Source organism: Somniosus microcephalus, chromosome 6, assembly GCF_052327205.1.
Source record: "Somniosus microcephalus isolate GS21.2 chromosome 6, FLI_Smic_1.0, whole genome shotgun sequence".
Taxonomy (NCBI): Eukaryota; Metazoa; Chordata; class Chondrichthyes; order Squaliformes; family Somniosidae; genus Somniosus; species Somniosus microcephalus.
This window is the reverse complement of record NC_140992.1, coordinates 21135096-21159767: the sequence shown is the minus strand read 5'-3', so window position 1 is coordinate 21159767 and position 24672 is coordinate 21135096. Positions and strand designations below refer to the sequence as shown.

The 24672-nt window shown below is 44.1% G+C and overlaps 1 protein-coding gene across 3 annotated transcripts in view; it reads left to right on the top strand.

The window, feature by feature from the left end:
• Window positions 1-24672, top strand: part of LOC147115522 (E3 ubiquitin-protein ligase RNF13-like) — a 317497-nt gene that overhangs the window by 29002 nt on the left and 263823 nt on the right. The window contains exons 2-3 of one of the 3 annotated variants that reach the window (XM_085989823.1): window positions 13960-14094; window positions 23938-24018. In XM_085989823.1, coding sequence (XP_085845949.1) covers window positions 13981-14094; window positions 23938-24018 — 195 coding nt within the window. In that variant the 5' untranslated portion in view covers window positions 13960-13980. Of the gene's footprint in view, window positions 1-13959; window positions 14095-23937; window positions 24019-24672 lie in introns of those variants that run through there. The other 2 variants (XM_085989824.1, XM_085989825.1) reach the window with 2 other exon arrangements.

Genomic DNA, 24672 nt, shown 5'->3' with positions numbered 1-24672 from the left:
TGTAAATAATATGCGAGGTCAGGACTTGAATAGGAACTACCGCTCAAACTATGTAATGAGGCAGGAAGCTGAAGCAATTTCCTTTTGTTGCAGTAAAAAGAAAGAGAGGCTTGCATTTATATAGCGCCTTTCACGATCACTGGACGTCTCAAAGCGCTTTACAGCCAATGAAATACTTTTGAAGTGGAGTCACTGTTGTAATGTAGGAAACGCGGCAGCAAATTCTAATTTGTGCACAGCAAAGTCCCACAAACAGCAATGTGATAATGACCAGATAATCTGTTTTTGTTATTATGGTTGATATTGGCCAAATAACTCACCTCTTCTTCAAAATAGTGCCATGGGATCTTTTATGTCCACCTGAGAGAGCAGACGGGGCCTCGGTTTAACATCTCATCTGAAAGACGGCACCTCCGACAGTGCAGCACTCCCGCAGCACTGCACTGGAACGTCAGCCTAGCTTTGTGCTCAAGTTCCTGGAGTGGGACTTGAACCCACAACCTTCTGACTCAGAGGCGAGTGTACTACCCACTGAGCCACAGCAGTAGGGTCATTTTTTTCCCTGCTTTTTTATTTGGTGGTTTTTCTCTGCTGTTTCTCATGCCTGTGTTTCGAGAACTTGTGTTCTGGTGTGGATATAGTATCATCTAGTACTGCATCACGTTTAGCAATCCAAACTTGTGCAACAAAATGCCTTCAAGCACAATGATTGCACAACTCCGGACATTTCAGAAAGGCTTATTGCTTTTCCTTTTTGTTCTACTTGGTATCCTGCTCAAAACACTGGGATGTTTTCTTTCCGTGTAGTATAGAAATGTGAGATCAGGAGAATGAAAATAAATCAGCCAGCATTCGGAGTTCCATGAGTATCCCTGTTGGAATGTGCTGTCCATGGAGGATGAGTGAGACTGGGTGGGGTTCAGCTGTGATGCCCACTAATATGGCCAAGGTAAGTTGAGGGTGGGGTGGGGAAAAGTGTGAATGCTGGAAGTACATAGGTCAACATCTGAAAGATAAAGCCCAGGTGGATATCCTTCATCAGAACTGGAAAATGGGGACATGTGGGCCCCTTAATAGCAGGGTGTGCAAACATGTTTTTTTTTAATGGACCAATAAAATGTGACTGTGCAGGCAACGTATAAACAATGGCAATACAATTTACTGGAGTGTTAGCATGGATGAGGGGTTACAGTTGTGAGGCGAGACTTGGAAAGTTGGGGACATTTTCCCCATTAGAACTGACTAGATTAAGTGATGACCTAATGGAGCTCTTACAGATTGCCAACATAGCAGTAGGCCATTCAGACCCTTGAGCCTGTTCAGCCATTTAATTCGATCATGGCTGATCTGCATCGTAACTCAATTTACCTGTCTTGGTTCCATATCCGTTAATACCCTTACCTAACAAATGGCTATCCATCTCTGTGAAGAATTATGATGAGGTAGTTAAGTGATGGATTGTTTCAAGTGGTCAGCAAGATGGTGATGTAAGCACAAATTTAGAATGACCAGTAAAAGAATTAAAGACCGTAATTAGGAAAACATGGAGTTGGAGGTTTAAAATGTGGAATTCTCTGCTGTAAATAACTTGCAGAAAATACCATAAAATCTATTAAAAGGGAATTGGATTGTTACAAAAGAGAGAGATTTTTAAAAGTGGAGAACATAAGAAGTAGGAATAGGCCATACGGCCCCTCGGGCCTGCTCCGCCATTCAATAGGATCATGGCTGATCCGAATCTAGACTCCCGTCCACTTCCCTGCCCGTAACCCCTGAAATAAAGAATAGATTGGCCTTCCAAAGCTAGGCTTTATTAACTTTAAAATCAGCAGCATATCTTTCCACATCCAGTCCTAACTAAAGCTAGAAAAGGACTGAATTTAAGGTAGGCACAACACATCATGTGATCATCAACTACCAATGAGATTACAACACATATCCCAAGGCAGTTAACAAACAACCAATCACAATACTTTTACTAATCAAGGAATAATCACCACATTCACCCCTCCTTTTAAAATATACTCCAACCTAATAACTTTTACAATTTACAATTAATTATTTACAACTAAACTATGCACGAAATAAAACTATTTACATAACACAATACTAAATGAACAACAACAAATAATATTACGCATAAGTATTAAGTATCTCTCAACTAAAACAATATACTATAATATTTCAACAATTTTTAAAACATTACTATCAATTTAAAAGTCCATCTTCAATCGGTCGACCGGATATCTTGTTCGTGTCGACCTTCTTAACCTTGGTGAAATTCCTTGCCCTCCCACGCCAGAAGGCACAGAAGTATCTTCAACAGGAAGGCTATCCATATCCCGATTCAACGGTTTCTGGATTAGAAATCCCATCAGAAGATGAACTGGGACGGTCATAAACATCTATCAAAGGCTGACTAATAGAAGTATGATTATCTGCAATCGGATTGGAAATATTCGTAGTATCTGTAACAGCATCCACATTATCCGAATCATGACCATTATTAATATCCTCAGAAGAGGGCTGGCCCCCACAAGGAGCCAAGTCTTTAATTGAAACAGTACTTTCTTTCCCATCTTGGAATCGAATATGAGCATATTGGGAATTTGCCTCCAACAGCTCCACCAAGGGGTCATATTTTGACAATCTAACATGGCGTCGAAGCAACACAGGTCCCTGCATAGTAAGCCATGAAGGTACCGAATATCCCGTAGTAGATCTCCGCGGATAGTTAAAGAGCCTTTCATGGGGGGTCACATTAGTAGCCGTTGAAAGCAATGATCTAATGGAATGCAGGGCATCAGGCAGCACCATTTCCCACTGTGTATTCTTAAGGTTCCGGGATGTCAACGCCAACATAACTGCCTTCCAGATCACCCCATTGTATCGTTCACACTGTCCATTACCCTGGGGATTATACGGGGTAGTTCTACTAGTAGAAATTCCCTGACTCTGAAGGTATTCCTTCAACTGGGAAGACATAAAAGAACTTCCCTGATCCGAATGGATATACGCAGGCATCCCAAAGATGACAAAAAGTTGAGTCAAACATTTAACAACTGTAGCAGCTGGTACATCTGCACAAGGAAAAGCAAAAGGGAACCTTGAAAACTCGTCCACAATAGTAAATATATATCGGTTTTGAGTAGTTGAAGGAAGAGGTCCCTTAAAATCGACACTCAAACGTTCAAAAGGAGAAGTAGCCTTTATAAGATGAGCTCGTTGAGGCTTAAAGAAATTCGGTTTACACCGAGCTCAGATAGAACATGATGAAGTCATCCGCTTGACGTCTTCAACTGAAAAAGGCAAGTTCTTACTGCGTACAAAGTGTATCATCCTCGTAACCCCAGGATGACATAGGGCATTGTGAAGATTAATAAGCGTATCCCCGTGAATCACAGAACAATAAGCCCTCGACAGTGCATCAGCAGCAACATTATCCTTCCCCGGACGATAAACTATGTCAAAATGGTAACATGCCAACTCAATCCTCCATCTCATTATTTTATCATTCTTTCCAAAATGTTTAACATCAAACATAAAGGACACAGATTTTTGATCAGTTACCAACGTGAAATGTCGCCCCGATAAATAATGTCTCCATTTACGCAATGCTTCTACTATTGCGTATGCCTCTTTTTCTATTGAGGAATGTCTTTTTTCACTATTATTCAAAGTACGTGAGAAAAAGGCCACAGGTCTTCCATTTTGGTTCAAAGTAGCCCCAATTGCAAAATCCGAAGCATCCGTCTCAATCACAAAGGGAACCTGCTCATCAATGGAATGCACAACTGCTCCTAAAATATCCTTTTTAACAATAGGAATCTGATGATAAGCACTCTTTAAATCAATAGTGCTAAAAACTTTATACTGAGATACTTTATTGATAAGCTCATCAATCTTAGGCAAAGGGTACGCGTCTAATTGAGTATACCTATTAATAGTTTGGGAATAATCTATCACCATTCGTTTCTTGTGTCTCTCATTAGTCGTGACAACTACCTGTGCTCGCCAAGGCGAACAACTAGGTTCAATGATTCCTTCCAATAAGAGACGTTGAACTTCAGAATTAATAAATTCTCTATCCTGACTACTATATCTTCTTGACTTGGTAACAATTGGCTTACAATCCGACATCAAATTGGAAAAAAGTGATAATGGAGGAATAGATAGAGGTTAATCCACAAATAGATAAAGGTGGCTTAGTCCCTCCAAATGAAAGACTAAGAGACTCGTGTAACTGAAGCACCACATGTCCAATCAAAATATCCACACAGAGATTAGGCAAAACAGATAGGCGTATATCAGTATACGTATTACCTAGAAGAACCATTTTCACAAAGCAACAACCAGCTATTTGTGAAGTAAGGGTCGTCTGAGCCATACACACCTGATACGTAACAGGCGAAATTTTCAAATGCTTCTCCTTCGCAAACTGAAGACTTATAAAACTCTCAGTACTGCCCGTATCTATAAGGGCCTTCACTTCCAACCCATTAACTTGAGCCGTAACTATAGCTTTGTTTAGGCCATGAGCAAATGCAGCAGAAATTGATGCAATAAACGCCCTATCTAAAGGCTGAATAGTCACAGAAGAGGTAGTGGAGGAAGACCCTCCCACACCAGGAGAAGGGAAGGTAATTGAACCTGATGATTTGCGCACACGTGCATAATGACCTCTCTTGCCGCATTTACTACACACAGCCTCCCGAGCAGGACACTTCAGACGAGGGTGCCGGATATTCCCACAAAAATAACACTTCTGAATCCTAGAGGCAACGGCCGCCGAAGTAGAAACTGTTTCAAAATCTAGTAAACCACTCCCATTAAGTCCACATAATTCCTTTTCATCCGAAACTGCCGAAACCATAGTCGCAGGCCGATTAAAAAGAGCATAAGAATCCGAACTTCTCTGAGCCACATCCAATGTAGAAGCTTGCTCAAAAGCACTTTTAAGATCCAGAGTCTTATTTTCTAACAGCTGCTGACTAATTGATCTAGACAGTAATCCATTAATAAAAGCATCCCGTACCGATTCGTCCTTATATTCTTCAGCCGTCACAGCCTTATAATTATAGTCAACACTAAGGCACCGAAGTGCTTGTAAATAAGTATCCAAAGATTCTCCCACCTGCTGCCTACGGGCAGATAGAAGATGACGTGCAAATACCTCATTCTTTGGTTTAACAAAAATCTTTTCCAATGTAGAAATAGCCTCTTCATAAGTTTTATAGTGCAAAATATATTTATATACATCCGGGAGGGGTGAATGTGGTGATCAGCATATTCAGCTTATTTAGAGCCTCTTGATCCAACACGCCCAAAAAGTTTTTAAATGTACAATACCAATGTTTCCATTTATCATCCACTCCAGCAGAATTGGGGTCAGCCTTGAATCGTTCTGGTTGAAGATATCGCTCCATTCTAACATAAAGTTAATAAATTGAAATAAAGAATAGATTGGCCTTCCAAAGCTAGGCTTTATTAACTTTAAAATCAGCAGCATATCTTTCCACATCCAGTCCCAACTAAAGCTAGAAAAGGACTGAATTTAAGGTAGCCACAACACATCATGTGATCATGAACTACCAATGAGATTACAACACATATCCCAAGGCAGTTAACAAACAACGAATCACAATACTTTTACTAATCAAGGAATAATCACCACAACCCCCAATTCCCTTTACTGCTAGGAAACTGTCTATCTCCATTTTAAATTTATTTAATGTTGCAGCTTCCACAGCTCTCTGGGGTAGCAAATTCCATAGATTTACTACCCTCTGAGTGAAGAAGTTTCTCCTCATCTCAGTTTTGAAAGGGCAGCCCCTTATTCTAAGATTATGCCCCCTAGTTCTAGTCTCACCCATCAGTGGAAACATCCTCACCGCATCCACCCGATCAAGCCCCCTCACAATCTTCAATGCAGATTTGATGGGCTGAATGGCCTGTTTCTGTGCTGTACTATTCTATGGTATGTATATTTAAAATATTTTGAGCTTCTTATGTGATATTGGATAATATGAGGTAAGTAACACTTCAGACAACTCCTCAATTTTTATTCACGTCATCTTCTGTAAGCAAGTGCATGCTTTGTACAGACCAAAACATAGAAACATAGGAGCAGGAGTAGGCCATTCGGCCCCTCGAGCCTGCTCCGCCATTCAATGAGATCATGGCTGATCATCCAAATTCAGTACCCTGTCCCTGCCTTCTCCCCATATCCCTTGATCCCTTTAGCCTTAAGAAATATATCCAACTCTTTCTTGAATATATTTAATGAACTGGCCTCCACCGCCCTCTGTGGCAGAGAATTCCACAGGTTCACCACACTCTGGGTGAAGAAATTCCTCCTCATTTCAGTCCTAAATGGCTTACCCCTTATCCTTAGACTATGACCCCTGGTTCTGGACTCCCCAGCCATCAGAAACATCCTTCCTGCATCTAGTCTGTCCAGGCCTGACAGAATTTTATAGGTTTCCATGAGATCCCCTCTCAATCTTCTAAACTCCAGTGAGTATAAGCCCAATCGACACAATCTCTCCTCATACGTCATTCCTGCCATCCCAGGTATCAGCCTGGTGAATCTTCGCTGCACTCCTTCCATGGCAAGAACGTCCTTCCTCAGGTAAGGCGACCAAAACTGCACACAATACTCAAGGTGCGGTCTCACCAAGGCCCTGTACAAATGTAGCAAGAAATCCTTGTTCCTGTACTCGAACCCTCTTGCTACGAAGGCCAACATACCATTTGCCGCCTTAACCGCCTGCTGCACCTGCATGCTTACCTTCAGCGACTGGTGCACAAGAACACCCAGGTCTCTCTGCACTTCCCCTTCTCCCAATCTATTGCCATTCAAATAATAATCTGCCTTCCTGTTTTTGCCACCAAAGTGGATAACCTCACATTTATCCACATTGGGCAGAAACATGGCAAATGCACTACAATCACCCAACCTGTCCAAATCGTGCTGGAGTTTCACGACATCCTCCTCACAGCATACCCTCCCACCCAGCTTTGTGTCGTCTGCAAATTTGGAGATATTACATCCAATTCCCTCGTCCAGATCATTAATATATATTGTGAACAGCTGGGGTCCTAGGACCGATCCTTGCAGTACCCCACTAGTCACTGCCTGCCACTCGGAAAACGACCCGTTTATTCCAACTCTTTGCTTTCTGTCTGCCAACCAGTTCCCTATCCAAGTCAATACCTTGCCCCCAATCCCATGTGCCTTAATTTTGCACGCTAATCTCTTATGTGGGACCTTATCGAAGCTTGAGCTTGGTGATAATGGGCATTGGGATTGATTAGCCCGAATAAAGTTGGGGTGTGTACAGGAAATAGCATGGACTGCAATCATACACTTCTGATTTCTCTGGCATGCTGACATTCTGTGTGGCTTAGACTGATTTAAAAATTAAGATGTAAAATTATACAGAAGCAAAAAGATAAATAAGTAGGTAAGATTAACAAAGTTCTTAATTCTCACGAGCACTTTAAAATTGTCTTTTGAGATTGAATAACAAGTGTTTTAAAATCCTTTAAAGTCCCTTTTTTTCCAGTGTTATTTAACTTTAGTTATATACCACACAGGGGCTTCCAAGTACTATTAGCAAAGTGGCGCTAAACTGATGAATCACTTGAACGACTGAACTGGTCAAAGGCTGCACCATTTATCTCTGTTTGGCCTTTGAGCATAGACCTGCCAATCAAAGATACAGTGGAGCACCTTGTTCGGGACTGGCTATCCAAATAATGCTTTGATGAAGCATAATTGAACTAGATGCTGGGATGGTTGGCTGACCTGCTGATCAAAGCACTTGGCCTGCTCTCTGCAGAATCAGCCACTCTGACATCATGTAAAGAATGGGTCAATAAAGCTTTAATTAAAGTTAGTTAATTCAATGTCATCCATACTACCTGAACATAGGAATTGCTAGATGAATAAAGACTACTGTCCATCTAGTTCACCGTCTACCATCCTGGTAGTGGCATGATAAAAATAGAGTTATTGACTCCTCATGGCAATTGATCTGTATCAATTAGTCTACAAGAGATCCAGCCGTGAGGCGAAGAAACCTCCTGGGACTAGTAAGAGTTGGGAGGTTGAAGCAGCTAGTATGTTGTTGGGTTCTGGGAGTTAGTTAAATGGTTTCAAATAAGTGTTGATTGAGAGGTCAGTTGACTTTACACCTTGTGCAAGTACATTGTGGCAGCTGAAATAAGTGCTTGCAAACTAGCCAGTGATAAATGTGCGATAAATTAAAACCTAAGCGTTTTGCCTAGGTTGCCTGTGAGTTTAATAGATTGATACTTTCTTGATAATTGATCCAAACAGTAAATCCAATCATTCTTGAATCGGAATGAAATGCAACATTTTCTGCTCTTCAGGTTGCCTGTCGATTGATGGTGACTACATTTTTCTAAAGTGGTACCGAGGCCACTGACTTGTAACAAAGAATAGTTTTTGCTCCTCTATTAAATATGCAAATGTTTATTTAAATGACATTTTAAACACAGGAAATGTTATGAATTGAGTTCTGCTAGAAACAGAAAATGGTGAAAACACACAGCAAGTGTGTAAGCATCCGAAAAGATAAATGAGCATTTTGCATAGAATTGAAAGGGAAGGCCTTTGAGGCACTTCATACCACTTTCCCATTCTGGCAAAGGGTCTGTACCCAAACCATCAACTTACCCTGTTTCCAAATGCTGATTGACTCTCTGTATTTCTAGCATTTTTTAAAATTTCAGATATTCCACATTTGCGGTTTTTTTTAATTCTGATTAAATCTGCATAACTATTTTCAGCATTATTAAAAAGAATTTTTGAAATCTGTGCATGTGTTGGTCAATTTTTCCAAGAAACAAAGTATCCTTACGTAAGTGACATAATTTCTTACTGAACCATTTTGGTTGACTCGTTGCCCTGATTTCTTTTGAAGAATAAGTAAAGCAAACTGATTTGAAAGAAGGTGCTCAAGACAGATGCCACTCCGTAGTCATGTTGCCAATGGCAACAGTTTAGTGAACTGTAACCTTTGGGATTGTTACATTTTACTTAATTGGACAATGCTGTTTCTGCTCGAGTACACCCCAGCTCTTTAATGCAAATGCAACCTGTCTCTTCTACTTGTGCTATTAAACCTTCAGTTCGTGCTTATTGTAGTTGGAAAAACACTGTCACTAAGTGTCAGTTATTAATGTTCCAGTACTTTCTATTCATTTATAAACTAAAAATATATTTTATAAGCTGAAGGACAAAGTCAGTTCTTTGCAGCAGAAGTTGGTTTCAGGAATGCACGGTTTGTATACTCTGTTCACAGACCAGCTTTTCCTCCCAAGTTCCGATTCAAAAGAACCCGTGGAGTGAAGAGAAATTTGGGTGTGTAAATCAAATTATTCATGAAGCTGACAAACTTAAATATCTTGTTGCATGAAAGTTTGAGGGGTCGAAACTACTTTTGCATACTGTGGCTATCAATCTCAACTGGGTTCAGTTGCACGTGTGAAGTTAATTAAGCTGGATTTTCTTTTTGAGGCGCATGATTGTTCTGTTCACTTGACTAAGTTGCTTCGCTTCATTTAATTGCATGTAGCTACTTTGTTAGTGCTTATTCACAGCCTCTTTATTCCCACTGGACTCCCACAGTGCAGAGCTGGTGCACACTGCATCACCTGTTTGTTCCACCAGGCACTAATTTGTTATACGTGGCTTTCAATCATCTGATGCATGTTATTAATGAGTTACAGTTACAAAGTAGACTTGATGTATCCCGCTGAGGTTATGTCCATATGTAATTGGGATTGGCTTTTTTTAAAGTTGCCAAGTTCCAGTTTGCTTTTTTTCCCCCTGCTCTACCTTTATCAAACACAAAATTAGATTAGAATGGATCTTTGATGCCAGGCCTGTGATCAGGAAAATTCAGCACAGTTGTGATAGTCAAGCTGTATATTCTCATCTCGGATTTTCCGAATGATATCTGTCACTTTTGCTATTGTCTCTATTGCTACTTGAACCCAAATGATAAACAACTATAGACTAGTTACGAGATGAGTTTGAGGCAGTCTTAATTCACTTTTCTCTGCGGACACGGGTTTAGATCACGAAACTGCGCCTAAGGGTTGGTACTCTCAATGGTAAATCGATTTAAGCTTGTGCATTCTGATCTGGGCAGCACAATGGATCCTGCACTTTATATCTTTTTAAAAACAAGATTTGGCGTGTAACTGTGCAGGCACATATGCATGTCATGTGTTTGCATACGCAGTGGCACTCTGGACTTTAGGATGAAATAGGATGCTATAATCTTGCTGGTGTGAGTGGGCAGTGTTGTTTAAACTTCATTTGTGCCCACCTCTCTGTCCCCACCAGTATTAACAAAAAATATTTCGGATCATCTCACAAGGGTCTGTTGTTACTAGATGGAGACAGATGGGAAAGTATTCGGCACATTTAAGCTTGTCTGTCCAGCAAGAGCCTATATTTCCAAATCGTGCCATCGAATTGTTTGCTTTTTAAATGATTTCAGGGCCTTGCCTCCACTGCTGTACCCAGAAGTCAATTCCTTGTGTTGCTCACTCTGTGAAGAGGAACTTTCTGACCTCCGTCCTAAATTGGTCTTTGAACCCGTGTCCACTAGTCTTGCTGTCATGATTTAATTTAAAGTAGTGTTGTGGATCTACCTTTTCTATGCCATTTACTCTCTTTACTATCTTGTATACCTCTATAACAGGGGTGGGCAATTATTTGGGCTGGAGGGCCGCTTAATAAGTTTTGGTGCGCTGTTGAGGGCCGCACTCCAATGTTTCCCCTAAGGTGCGCAGCCTTGCACTAATCGAGGTCCCGTGCAGCCCGCACACCAGCTCCTGCCGCTGGAAGAGATACAGCGCAGCAAATTTAAAGGGACCGTGCGTGTTGGTGAGAGAGCAAAGTGTTAAATTGGTAAATTTGAAACGGGCCAACTCAATTTACTTGGAGTCCTTGTGCTCTGGGATCCACTCCCGTATCTAAGATGGTGATGAGAATCCCTCTGCTGTCGTACTCCGGGTACCGGGAGAGGAAAGACGCAGCGCCAGTCTCTTTCTTCGGTAAAAGAGTCATCGAGATGAGCAGCCATGACTCGACTCAGACTAATGTGCAGCTCGAGCTCCGGCTCGCGTTCTATTCCTGTCCCGTCCAGCGGGTTCGTGGGCCATATTTTGCCCACCACTGGGCTGGAGGCTCTCCCGCTCTTTACTGAGGCAACTCCCAGAAACAGCAGGGACCCAATGTAAATGCATCTGGCCAGAGTTATGCTTGGTGACTGGTGGTACCCCTGTGGAATTCAGACAACACCTTTCACCCAATTGCACCAATAAACAAAAATAGTATTTTGTAACACTGGAATGACATCAAGCCCAGAGCTAATTTTGAATTAGTCGATGAAATTCCTTTAGAGACTAGTTGAGGCTAAAAACTTGCAAGTTTAAAAAAAAAAGTTCCAAGTAAACAATCTTCCAATCTATTCCATTGTGTCAATTCCGAGTCATGCTACCAATGGCGTTTTTTATATATTTAAAGTATTTATATTATCGCGCATTTATCTGGAAAGTTTGCACAGATTTATGGAAACTGAACCCACAAACCGTGAGTAACTGACCTTTCACGTTGCAGTGAGGGAGCAGAAACTGAGGTTTCGGGTGTGAATAACTTTGTTGATTTACAAGCTGCAAAAAATGCAGTAAGTTTCCATTTCCCTGTACTGTAATTGGTTCAGACATTTGAGTCTGGTGCTGCAGATACAGCAGAAGGTGCCCTATACCGCGCGGTGTTAATATTGTTGATTTATTTTTGCAAACTCTAAATGGGGAGGTTATAGTAACGACACATTGAGGCAGCAAATGGCAGATTCGATTTGCCCGCCTCTGTTTTTGGTTTTGACTCCCTTGCTGCCTTGGAGACAATGACCCGCCTCCTGACGTTACGTCAGGCTAGGGGTCAGGTGCGGCAGACATTCAGCCTCGAGGACAGGCCTTGGCGGGCCAGATTGTGGCTGTACAGGAAACTTTGTGATATCCGGCACCGACGGGACTGAGCTGTTGCCGTCCCATCAAAACTGCCGGACAAACCAGCAATAATGTTAAAACATACGGAAGCTTTTGAGCTCCGTATCTAGCAACAAACCCTGTTGCTTAGCAACAGCTTCTAAACAGTTGGCTGTAGCTTGCAAGCGTCTCTGTAGCTAAGCAACAGCTTTAGCTAGACCTTGCAGAGCCTGACTGGTGGGAAAAAAAAGCAACGAGAAGAAAAAAAACTTACTGAACCGACTCCTGAATTTTGCCGGTGGCTCGAGCATTCCGGACAGTTAACCTCCGGATAAACCAAAGTTTCCTGTATTTTGCCTGCCTCTGCTCTACAAGATCACTTCTTGGATTTGTGAGCGTTGAGCGAAGGTCACCTAGTTTCTCCAGCCTTTACTCTGATGCTAGAGTTCAGTTGCTGCTTTTCTCTGAATTGTCTTGAGTTCTTGAACTGGATACAGCACTTGGTGTGTTCCAGCCAGAGCACCATGCAGCTTGAGTATAGCTTGTACTTGTATTTTGACTCTAATTCCACATTCAATTTGGTTTAAGAACATAAGAAACATAAGAAATAGGAGCAGGAGAAGGCCATGCGGCCCCTCGAGCCTGCTCCACCATTAAGGATCATGGCTGATCTTCGATCTCAACTCCACTTTCCTGCCCAATCCCCATATCCCTTGATTCCCTTAGAGTCCAAAAATCTATCGATCTCGGCCTTGAATATACTCAACGACTGAGCATCCACAACCCTCTGGGGTAGAGAATTCCAAAGATTCACTACCCTCTGAAGAAATGTCATCTCATTTCAGCTCTAAATGGCTGACCCTTATCCTGAGAGAATGTCCCTCAGTTCTGCACTCTCGAACCAAGGGAAACAACCTCTTAGCATCTACCCTGTTGGTCCCCCTCAGAATCTTAGGTTTCAATGAGATCACCTGACATCAAGGCAGCATTTGACTGAGTATGGTATCAAGGAGCCCTAGTAAAATTGAAGTCAATGGGAATCGGGGGGGGGGGAAAACTCTCCACTGGCTGGCGTCCCTCTAGGTCAAAGCATTGCAGGTTCATGAGTATCTCCTGTTGTTCACACTAAACTATTTGAAGGAGAGTGCTACTTGTAACAATATTATAAAATATTGCCAAATAACAAATATAACGGGGATAAACAGTATTCCAAGTGATCCCGAGAAATTGAGGATTAAGGTGTAGCAGTTGGATTTGAAGGCTGATGAATGTAAGATAATGCTTATTGGTGAAGGTAACTATAAACAAAGCTGCTTTTATACTGGCTTTAATTCTGATTCTGGTAGCGCACTGTCTTTGAGCTGGCTCTCGGTGTTCAGATTAACTCCGGCTCCCTTAATCCAGTAGCAGACCCAGTGTTTTCATTTTACTGGCAGAGTAGTAGAAATGTGGAGCAGATTCCCCGCAAAAGAAACATAGAAGATAGGAGCAGGAATAGGCCATTCGGCCCCTCGAGCCTGCTCCGCCATTCAATGCGATCATGGCTGATCATCCAAATTCAGTACCCTGTCCCTGCCTTCTCCCCATACCCCTTGATCCCTTTAGCCTTAACCTCTTCAGAAAGGAGCTTCATATGATTATTTATATACGAATATAAAATTGTCTGAAAATGAAAGATACTCCACGAGAAACAGTAGTTAATGTACTGTTGGGGATCTGGGGTGGGTTTAAATAATAGGTTAAGTAATTAAAAAAAAAAAAAAAAAATAGTGTGCATGCATACCTTGGCTTAGTGAAGATGAAGTGATGGGATTATAACAATGATAGAGATTTAGGAATCGTTATGCCACCTATCTTTAACAGTAACACTGGATATTGTATATAAAAATACATTTGCTTCATATTTATCTTCTATTTCTTGAATAGGTGTTGCAGCGATTTCTGAAGATGATTTTGCCACTGGGGTTGTTGATTTTATCTGCCTCACAGATTCATGTAAGCTTCATGGTGTATTTTGTTGCTTTTCTCCACCTGTGGCCTGTGGAAGGTGACATTATTGCTGTAAGTATGTTTTTTAAAATATAGATTTTTTTAAAAAAAACCTAGATTGCAGTTTACTTGAAATAAGAAATCCCCCAACAATTTTAGTGTCAATTTCAGAAACTAATGTCTCTGTCAAAATATTTTTATACGTAGTATTTCCTCAACAGAGCAGTGTGAGGGGTCCCTGAATAGTTGAGTCATATAGGCCAGGAAATTGCCAGGTTGGATTTCTGATCTGTAATTGAGTTAGCAGATCTCAGTCAGGGTGCTACCATTGGCATCAGTGCCCGAGTTAGGAAGAGTGAAATTCTGCTCAAAGTTCTTTTTTATGGAGCATCTGTGGAGCGAGAGAAACTGAGTTAATGTTTCAGGTTGACGAAAGGTCATTGACCTGAAACGTTAACCCTGTTTCTCTCTCCACAGATGCTGCCTGACCTGCTGAGTATTTCCAGCATTTTCTGTTTTCATTTCCGATTTCCAGCATCTGCAATATTTTGCTTTTGTATTTCTTCTTTATGGAGGTGAGTTTAGACAGTAGTGTAGTGGTTTTGGTTACGGACCAGCAATCCAGAGGTCCCGAGTTCCACCAAGGCAACTTGCGAAATTGAATTCCGTAAAACAATCATTTGTGGGATGGCTCTAGGAAAAATGATCATAATCGCTGCTGTATTTTTCTAAAAATCCAACTAATTTATTTGTAATTTAATTTATTCGTTCATGGGATGTGGGCGTCGCTGGCAAGGTCAGTATTTATTGCCCATCCCTAATTGCCCTTGAGAAGGTGGTGGTGAGCCGCCTTCTTGAACCGCTGCAGTCCGTGTGGTGAAGGTGCTCCCACAGTGCTGTTAGGGAGGGAGTTCCAGGATTTTGAACCAGCGACGATGAAGGAATGGCGATATACTTCCAAGTCAGGATGGTGTGTGACTTTGAGGGGAACTTGGAGGTGGTGGTGTTCCCATGCGCCTGCTGCCCTTGTCCTTCTAGGTGGAAGAGGTCGCGGATTTGGGAGGTGCTGCCAAAGAAGCCTTGGCGAGTTGCTGCAGTGCATCTTGTAGATGGTACACACTGCAGCCAGGGTACGCTGGTGGTGGAGGGAGTGAATGTTTAAGGTGGTGAATGGGGTACCAATCAAGCGGGCTGCTTTGTCTTGGATGGTGTCGAGCTTCTTGAGTGTTGTTGGAGCTGCACTCATCCAGGCAAGTGGAGTGTATTCCATCACACTTCTGACTTGTGCTTTGTAGATGGTGGAAAGGCTTTGCGGAGTCGGGAGGTGAGACACTCGCCACAGAATACCTAGCCTCTGACCTGCTCTTGTTGCCACAGTAGTTATGTGGCTGGCCCAGTTAAGTTCCTGGTCAATGGTGACCCCCCAGGATGTTGATGGTGGGAGATATGGCGATGGTAATGCCGTTGATGTTGTGTATGTACCTTTAAGGGAATAACTGGTCTTAGACTGCAGTACCGGCAGTGACCACCCCTGTATAAAAGGCCCTAGCAGGCTTCTGTAGTTTCAGTTTCAAGCTGCCTCTTGTTCAGTAAAGTACCTGTTAAACTGTTCTTCCGAAGTCCGTGTATTATTGAGGCGCGGACTTTACAGTGGCGACGAGTAAGTTCGAACTCACCTGCAGTGTGGCATCATCTCACTGGGATCTCGCCTGAAAGGAAGGTCCTGGAAGGTCGTAGTCTGAGCAACGGGCGTTGACCGAGGGCAACCGCCCAAAGAATCCATCGGTGTTTGGAGAATTGCGGGAGAGAGTGTGGTTCCAGCGAATCGTGCTGGTAGCAGGTAGCGCGCTGACCCTTCCGGACTGCGGCGGGCTCAAGCTCGATCGAGCGGCTCTACAAATCGGGCCGCGCAGCGTCGCCGGGAAAAGAAAACGAGAGAGAGGGTGGAGCGCACAGGGCGCAGTTGGTGCTCGAGAACAGGACAGCGGAGAGAAACTAAACGGGGGGGGGGGAGGAAAGCGAGACGTGCCGAAGCTGCGGGTCGCCGCCATTACCCTGTAGAACGCTAGGAGCAGCGTGGCAGTAAGGGGAAGAAGCAAAAGCGCGGGAGGCGCCATTTTATCCCGTTGGGGAAGAAGCAAAAGCGCGGGAGGTGCCATTTTAAATCACCCAACATGCTGAAAAGTGGCAGTATCACTGCTTTCGACAACGAGGTAGAAGACTGGACCACGTATGTGGAAAGAATTGAAGTGTACTGCAAGGCAAATGAGGTGGCTGATGGAAAGAGGGCGTCGGTATTATTAAATCTGATGGGTGCGAGTACGTACGGCCTATTGCAGAATTTAATTACCCCAGCTAAACCAATGGAGAAAAGTTTTGAGGAGATTGTTCATATCTTACAGGAACATCTAAGCCCTACACCACTGCTGATAGCAGAAAGATTCAAGTTCCATAAAAGAAACCAGCACAAAGATGAGAGCAATGCTGACTATCTTACGGAACTACGCAAGTTATCGAAGCACTGCCAGTTCGGAGCAGGACTGGCAGACACCTTACGGGATAAGTTTGTCTGCGGGCTCCAGAGTGAAGGAACCCAGAAACGACTACTTTCAAAAAAGGACCTGACGCTAGAACAGGCTTTCAGCGTGGCAGTATCCTACGAAGCAGCAGCACGGGGAGCTGCGGAAATACAACAGAAACCACAAGAATACAGCGCTAACGAAATGGTGTATGGAGCCGAAAAGTGCTATCGCTGCAGCAGAACAACCCATGAGCAGAAGGACTGCTGGTTTAAAGACAAAATATGCAGGCAATGCGGGAAAATGGGACATATAGCAAGAGTCTGCAGGTCGGGAAAGAAGACCAACACGCCAAGAACTACTAAGGAACAGTACAGGAAAGTAAAGAAACTGACAGATAGTAGTTCGGAAGATCAGGAGAGTGATAAGGACTCCGGGAGCAGGCGACTAAGTTGTTTAAAGCTACACAACATGATCGCAAAAGAAGATCACCGAACCATTTGGGTCACCCTCATGATAGGGTCCCCAGTGAAGATGGAATTGGACACAGGATCAGCCCTAACTGTCATGAATCGACGAGACTATGAGCGGCTATTCTCACACATACCCTTAAAGGACACGTCCATTGTATTGAAGACATACACAGGGCAAAAGGTCTACCCCAGAGGAAAAATAAGGGTGCCAGTTGAATATAACGGAAAGGAAACACAGAAACTATACATGTATATACTACGAGATGGAGGACCACCATTATTGGGACGTGAATGGATCCGAAGACTACAATTGGATTGGCATTCCATTCTGGCACTAACTGTGACTGACAAAAAAGATGATGACGTCGCACCTGGACGTCTGTCACAAATTCTATCTGACACGGAAGAGGTGTTCCAACAAGGACTTGGGACTCTAAAAGGAGTAAAGGCAACCATAAAGATTGAGGATAACGCAACCCCAAAATTTTTCAAGGCCAGACCAATGCCATACGCGATACGCCCAGCTGTGGAAGCTGAACTGGAGAGTCTGGAGCGTTCGGGGGTGCTGTCTAAGGTGGACTGGAGCGAGTGGGCCACACCCATCGTTCCTGTAATGAAGAAAGCATTGAGTAGCACGCCTGGGGAGCCAAGGAAGGTTCGCATCTGTGGGGACTTCAAGGTGACTGTAAACCCAGTCCTGCACACAGTACAGTATCCGCTTCCGCGGATAGAAGATATTTTCACCTCACTATCTGGAGGGAAACGTTTTACAAAGATTGACCTGGCTCAAGCGTATCTACAAATGGAGGTGGAAGAAGCAGCTAGGAAATACCTCACGATAAACACTCACAAAGGCCTTTACCAGTACAATCGACTGGTATTTGGGGTAGCATCGGCCCCGGCTATGTGGCAGAGGGCAATGGAATGAGTCCTGCAAGGGATCCCGGGGACCCAGTGTTATTTGGACGACATCCTGGTTACGGGCGAAAATGACAATGAACAGCTTGCCAACCTGGAACAGGTGCTCACGAGATTGCAGGAATATGGGCTACGAGCCAACCATCCCAAATGCGAGTTCTTCAGGAGACAAATCTCGTATTGTGGCCACATGATTGATAAGGAAGGGTTGCATAAGTCGCCGGACAAGATTGAGGCTGCAGTCAAGGCTCCAGCACCAGAAAATGTGTCGCAACTGAGGTCGTTCCTCGGGCTGGTGAACTATTACCATAAGTTCTTGCCGAATTTATCTACAATTCTGCACCCACTGAACGCCCTCCTTCAAACTGGTGTAACATGGAAATGGAGTGATGAGTGTAAGCGTGCCTTTCAGGAATGTAAATGCCAAATCACTTCAAAAGAAGTATTGGCCCACTACAACCCAACACTACCGATTCGGTTGGCATGTGATGCGTCACCTTACGGCATTGGAGCGGTGCTGTCACACAAATTCCGTGACGGTTCAGAGAGGCCAATAGCCTTTGCATCGCGCTCGCTAACCTCAGCCGAGCGTAACTACGCCCAGATTGACAGGGAGGCCCTCAGCCTGGTGTGGGGGGTGAAGTTGTTCAATTACTACCTGCACGGGCAGAAATTCACCCTACTGACTGATCATCAAACCCTGGTCTCAATTTTTAACCCAAAGAAGGGCGTTCCGGTGATGACGGCGCAACGGCTGCAAAGATGGTCACTGTTTCTAGGGGCACATCAGTATGACATAGAGTACAAAGGTATGAAACAACATGGAAACGCTGATGGGCTGTCGCGCCTACCGTTGCCTACGGCGGAAGAAGCACCTGCAGTGGACCCTGTGGAGATATTCCATGCGACCATAGTCGAATGTTTGCCTGTTACAAACGCAAGTATTGAGAAGGAAACCCGAAATGACCCGACACACACTCGGGTCTATGATTTGATGGTGAAGGGATGGCCAGCATATGGCGACTCACTGTTGCCAGCATTCTCGCCAAGGAGGGAACAGCTGTCAGTGTGCTGGGGAACCTTGATGCGTGGATCCCGAGTGGTAATTCCACCCAAGTTGAGAGATAGAGTACTCAATGAGCTTCACGAGGGTCATCTGGGAGGGGTATAAATGAAGAGCCTAGCCAGGGCGTTTGTGTGGTGGCCGGGAATCGATAAAGAAATCGAGGATATGACCAAGAGATGCACAGGATGCCAGAAGGTCCAAAACGCACCACCACAGGCCCCGCTACATCCGTGGGAGTGGCCCTCATCTCCATGGCAACGGGTACACATTGATTTCGCTGGTCCATTTATGGACTCAATGTTTCTAATCGCTGTGGACGCCCATTCGAAATGGCCAGAGGTCATTAAAATGTCGTCCACCACCATGGAGAAAACTATTGCAGTCCTAAGGACCATCTTCGCCAGGAATGGGTTGCCAGAACAGATCTGTTCCGACAATGGCCCACAGTTTGTGTCTGAGGATTTCCGGAGGTTCCTGAAGAATAATGGAGTGAAACATTACACATCTGCCCCATATCATCCAGCCACAAATGGATTGGCTGAGAGGTTTGTTCAGACCTTTAAAAAGGCCATAAAGGCAATGTATAATGACGACATACCACTGCAACACAAGGTGGATAACTTCCCGTTTGCTTACCGGAATGCGACACATGCAGTAACCAACCAAACTCCAGCCGTACTGTTTTTCAACCGGAGACTAAGATGTCGCTTGGATTTGCTCAAACCGAACATAAGACGAGATGTTGAGGATAAGCAGTTCCAGCACATAAATGAGACGCCAACCAGGAGCTTCAAGATAGGGCAACCAGTCTTGGCCCGCGACTACCGAACAGAAAAATGGCAGCCAGGCACGATATGCACACAGCAGGGACCACTAATGTACACAGTGGACGTTGGAGAGAGCATCGTGAGACGCCATGTTGACCAGATTCTAGAGTCACAGGAACAAGCCAAACCTGTACCACAAGCATGTGCACCTGGTAATGAGCCCGAAGTACAGATTGCGTCTACCTCAGAAGCAGGGGTATTGGAAGCTGACGAACCAACCAGTGACAATGAGCCAGAATTGACTCCACCGCCAGAACAGGATACTCGAGAAAGGCGCTATCCAGTCCGGATCAGGAAGCCTCCTCAAAGACTGAACTTATAAATGACTATTTCAGTTGCTGTATATATTACTGAGAAAATTGTAATTGTAATTAGTTATTATTTAGTTGTTAAATGAATGTTATGTACTGTTTATCTAAAAGGGGAGGAATTGTTGTGTATGTACCTTTAAGGGAATAACTGGTCTTAGACTGCAGTACCAGCAGTGACCACCCCTGTATAAAAGGCCCTAGCAGGCTTCTGTAGTTTCAGTTTCAAGCTGCCTCTTGTTCAGTAAAGTACCTGTTCAACTGTTCTCCCGAAGTCCATGTATTATTGAGGCGTGGACTTTACAGTTGAATGTCATGGGGCGGTGGTTAGATGCTCGCTTTTTGGAGATAATCATTGCCTGGCACTTGTGTGGTGTGAATGTTACCTGCCACTTATCAGCCCAAGCCTGAATGTCATCCAGGTCTTGCTGCATGTGGGCATAGACTGCTTCCTTATCTGAGGAGTTACGAATGGCACTGAACACTGTGCTGTCATCAGCGAACATCCCCACTTCTGACCTTCTGATGGAGCAGCTGAAGATGGTTGGGCCTAGGACACTGCCCTGAGGAACTCCTGCAGCGATGCCCTGTGGCTGTGATGATTGACCTCCAACCACCACAGCCATCTTCCTTTGTGCTAGGTATGGCTCCAGCCAGTGGAGAGTTTTCCCCCCGATTCCCATTGACTTCAGTTTTACTAGGACTCCTTGATGCCACACTCGGTCAAATGCTGCCTTGATGTCAAGGGCAGTCACTCTCTCCTCACCTCTGGAATTCAGCTCTTTTGTCCATGTTTGGACCAAGGCTGTAATGAGGTCTGGAGCCGAGTGGTCCTGGCGGAACCCAAACTGGGCATCAGTGAGCAGGTTATTGGTGAGTAAGTGCCGCTTGATAGCACTGTTGATGACACCTTCCATCACTTTGCTGATGATTGAAAGTAGACTCATGGGGCGGCAATTGGCCGGATTGGATTTGTCCTTTTTGTGGATAAGACATACCCGGGCAGTTTTGCACATTGTCGGTTAGATGCTAGTGTTATAGCTGTACTGGAACAGCTTGGCTAGAGGCGCGGCTAGTTCTGGAGCACAAGTCTTCAGCACGACAGCCGGGATGTTGTTGGGGCCCATAGCCTTTGCTGTATCCAGTGTGCTCAGCCATTTCTTGATATCACGTGGAGTGAATCGAATTGGCTGAAGACTGGCTTCTGTGGTGATGGGGACCTCCGGAGGAGGCCGATATGGTTCATCCACTTGGTACTTCTAGCTTTGTCTTTTGCACTCACGTGCTGGGCTCCACCATCATTGAGGATGGGGATATTCATGGAGCCTCCTCCTCCCGTTAGTTGTTTAATGGTCCACCACCATTCACGACTGGATGTGGCAGGACTGCAGAGCTTTGATCCGATCCGATGATTGCGGGATCGTTTAGCTCTCTATAGCTTGCTGCTCCTGCTTTTTAGCATGCATGTAGTCCTGTGTTGCAGCTTCCCCAGGTTGGCACTGCATTTTTAGGTACACCTGGTGCTACTCCTGGTATGCTCTTCTACACTCCTTATTGAATGCAGGGTTGGCCCCCTGGCTTGATGGTAATGGGAGAGTGAGGGAATATGCTGGGCCATGAGGTTGCAGATTATGGTGGAATACAATTCTGCTGCTGCTGATGGCCCACAGCGCCTCATGGATGAGTTTTGAGCTGCTAGATCTGTTCTGAATCTATCCCATTTAGCACTGTGGTAGTGCCACGCAACACAATGGAGGGTGTTCTCAGTGTGAAGACGGGACTTCATCTCCACAATGACTCTGCGGTGGACACTGCTACCAATGCTGTCATGGACAGATGCATCTGTGACAGGTAGATTGGTGACGACAAGGTCAAGTCGGTTTTTCCCCTCGTGTTGGTTCTCTCACCACCTGTCGTAGGCCCAGGCTGGCAGCTATGTCCTTCAGGTCAGTAGTGGTGCTACCGAGCCACTCTTGGTGATGGACATTGAAGTCCCCCACCCAGAGTACATTCTGTGACCTTGCTACTCGGTGTTCAACCTGGAGGAGTACTGATTCATCTGAGTGAGGGCAGTCGGTGGTAATCAGCAGCAGGTTTCCTTGCCCATGCTTGACCTGAAGCCATGAGACTTCATGGGGTCCGGAGTCAATGTTGAGGACTCCCAGGGCCACTCCTTCCCGACTATATACCACTGTGCCGCCACCCCAGGGATGGTGATGGAGGAGTTTGGGATATTGGCTGAAAGGTATGATTCTGTGAGTATGACTACATCAGACTGTTGCTTGACAATTTTGGCACAAGTCCCCAGATGTTGGTGAGGAGGATTTTGCAGGGTCGACTGGGCTGGGTGTGTTATGGCTGGTGCCGAGGTCGATGCCGGGTAGTCCATCCGGTTTTATTTTTTGTAGTGGTTTTTTACAACTGAGTGGCTTGCTAGGCCATTTCAGAGGCCAGTTAAGAGTCACATATAGGCCAGGCCAGGTAAGGATGACAGATTTCTTTCCCTAAAGGACATTCGTGAACCAGATGGGTTTTTCCGACAATCTGATAGTTTCATGGTCACCATTACTGCTGCTAGCTTTTTATTCCAGATTTATTTTAATTAACTGAATTTAAATTCCCCAGTTGCCGTGGTTAGGTTTGAACTCAGTAGTCCAGGCCTCTGGATAACTAGTCCAGTAACATAACTACAGTACTATGCTACTAACTGGTTCACTAATGCCCTTCAGGAAAGGGAATCTGCCACACCTATCTGATCTGGCCTCCATGTAACTGCAGCCTCACCAATGTTCCCGCTAAGCTGCGCAGCGGTCTGAGGACCCACGCAGGCCACTCGCCGGCTTTTATATGGAAAAACCGTGCATGCGTGAAAAATTGAATGGGCTGCACAGCCAGTTAAAGGGACCGCGCACATTTATAAAAAAAAAAATAAAAAAAATAAGAGGGAACATTGGATCCCACACTGTGGTTGACTCCAAGCCTTCGGGACAACTAGGGATGAGCAATAGATACAACAGCAAAATACTCTGGATGCTGGAAATCTGAAATAACAACAGAAAATGCTGGAAACACTCAGCAGGTCAGGCAGCGTCATGGAGAGAGAAACAAGAGTTAACGTTTCAGAACTCTGACGAAGGGTCATCGACCTGAAACGTTAACTCTCTTTCTCTATGACGCTGTCTGACCTGCTGAATATTTCCAGCATTTTCTGTTGTTAAATGAGCAATAAATAGTTCCTTTCCAATGTTGCCCATTGTGGTAAACCACTTTTATCGTTCACTATCGTTACACTATGGTTATCACTGTTTATATCGTTACACTATGGTTATCACTGTTTACACTGTTGTATCACTACACAAGGTCACCTCTTGTCACGCTGTTATACCTGGGCTGACCACAGCTGACTCCGCCCATGGCTCCGCCTGCTTGCCCAGGTATAAAGCTGGTCGACTGGCTGGTATTCCTCCTTGTTGGACCCGATCACCCACGAGGGTGGGCTCTGTTATTTAGCCAATAAAAACCTATAGTTACTTTCTTAACTCGTCGCTTTTCATTGAATGAATTGATAGGTATATCACCCATATTCCAAGAACAAATTCAGGAAAAACGTTGTAGTATGCATATCACCCAGTTTAAGACTTGTCTTAATTAAAACATGTACAAGTTTTTTGTATTGATGCAGGACGAAGTTGCGTTGATAATCGCTTTGATATAAATTGTATATCTAAATGACAAAGATAACACAAAACTTAATGGTTAGCATGGCTGCCTGGGACTCTAATTCTTTGGGTTAATGTATTTCAGCATTCTGTTGATAACCGAACACAGAATTTTGATGATCTACCGTCAAGATTTGGTTTCCGTCTTCCTAAAGATGGCTTAAAGGTAAAGTATTATAATTCATGAGAATTTGGGGAGATTCCTTATTATAGAAACCTGTTGCCAGTTCAGAATAAATTGTCATCCATGTGTGTTTGTTTTCCAACTGCCTAGGCCCTAAGTTCTGGAAATCTATCCCTAAATCCCTCTGCCTCTCTACCCCTCTCTTTTCTCCTTTTAAGGCGCTCCTTAAAATCTATCTCTTTGACCAAGCTTTTGGTCACTAGTCCTAATATATCCTTATGTGGCTCAGTGTCAAATTTCCTGTGACACACCTTGGGGCGTTTTACTACATTAACGGGTGTGTGTCTCCTGGACTCTGCTTGGTGCCTTCCTTCAGTGGCAGCGTCGAGTTTGGAAAGTCCGCCTGGAGCACTACAGGTGTGAACCTGTTCAGCCGTCTTACAAATTGAAGGGTTAGCGAGGCCGCCATTTTTGGTGTGCTGCATTCAGGAAATTTGCATGCTTATAATTCCCTCACTGATCCTCCGATTTGGTGAATTGTCGCCAGTATAGAGGATTACATTAAATTGTGTAATTTCTAGGAGCAAAATGATAATGCAAATCATTGGAGTAATAAAGTTTCTTAACATTTTTGTATGTGCTTTTCTTTGTTCATTTCTCAAGGAAAAATGTTGTTCAAAATAAACCTAATGACCA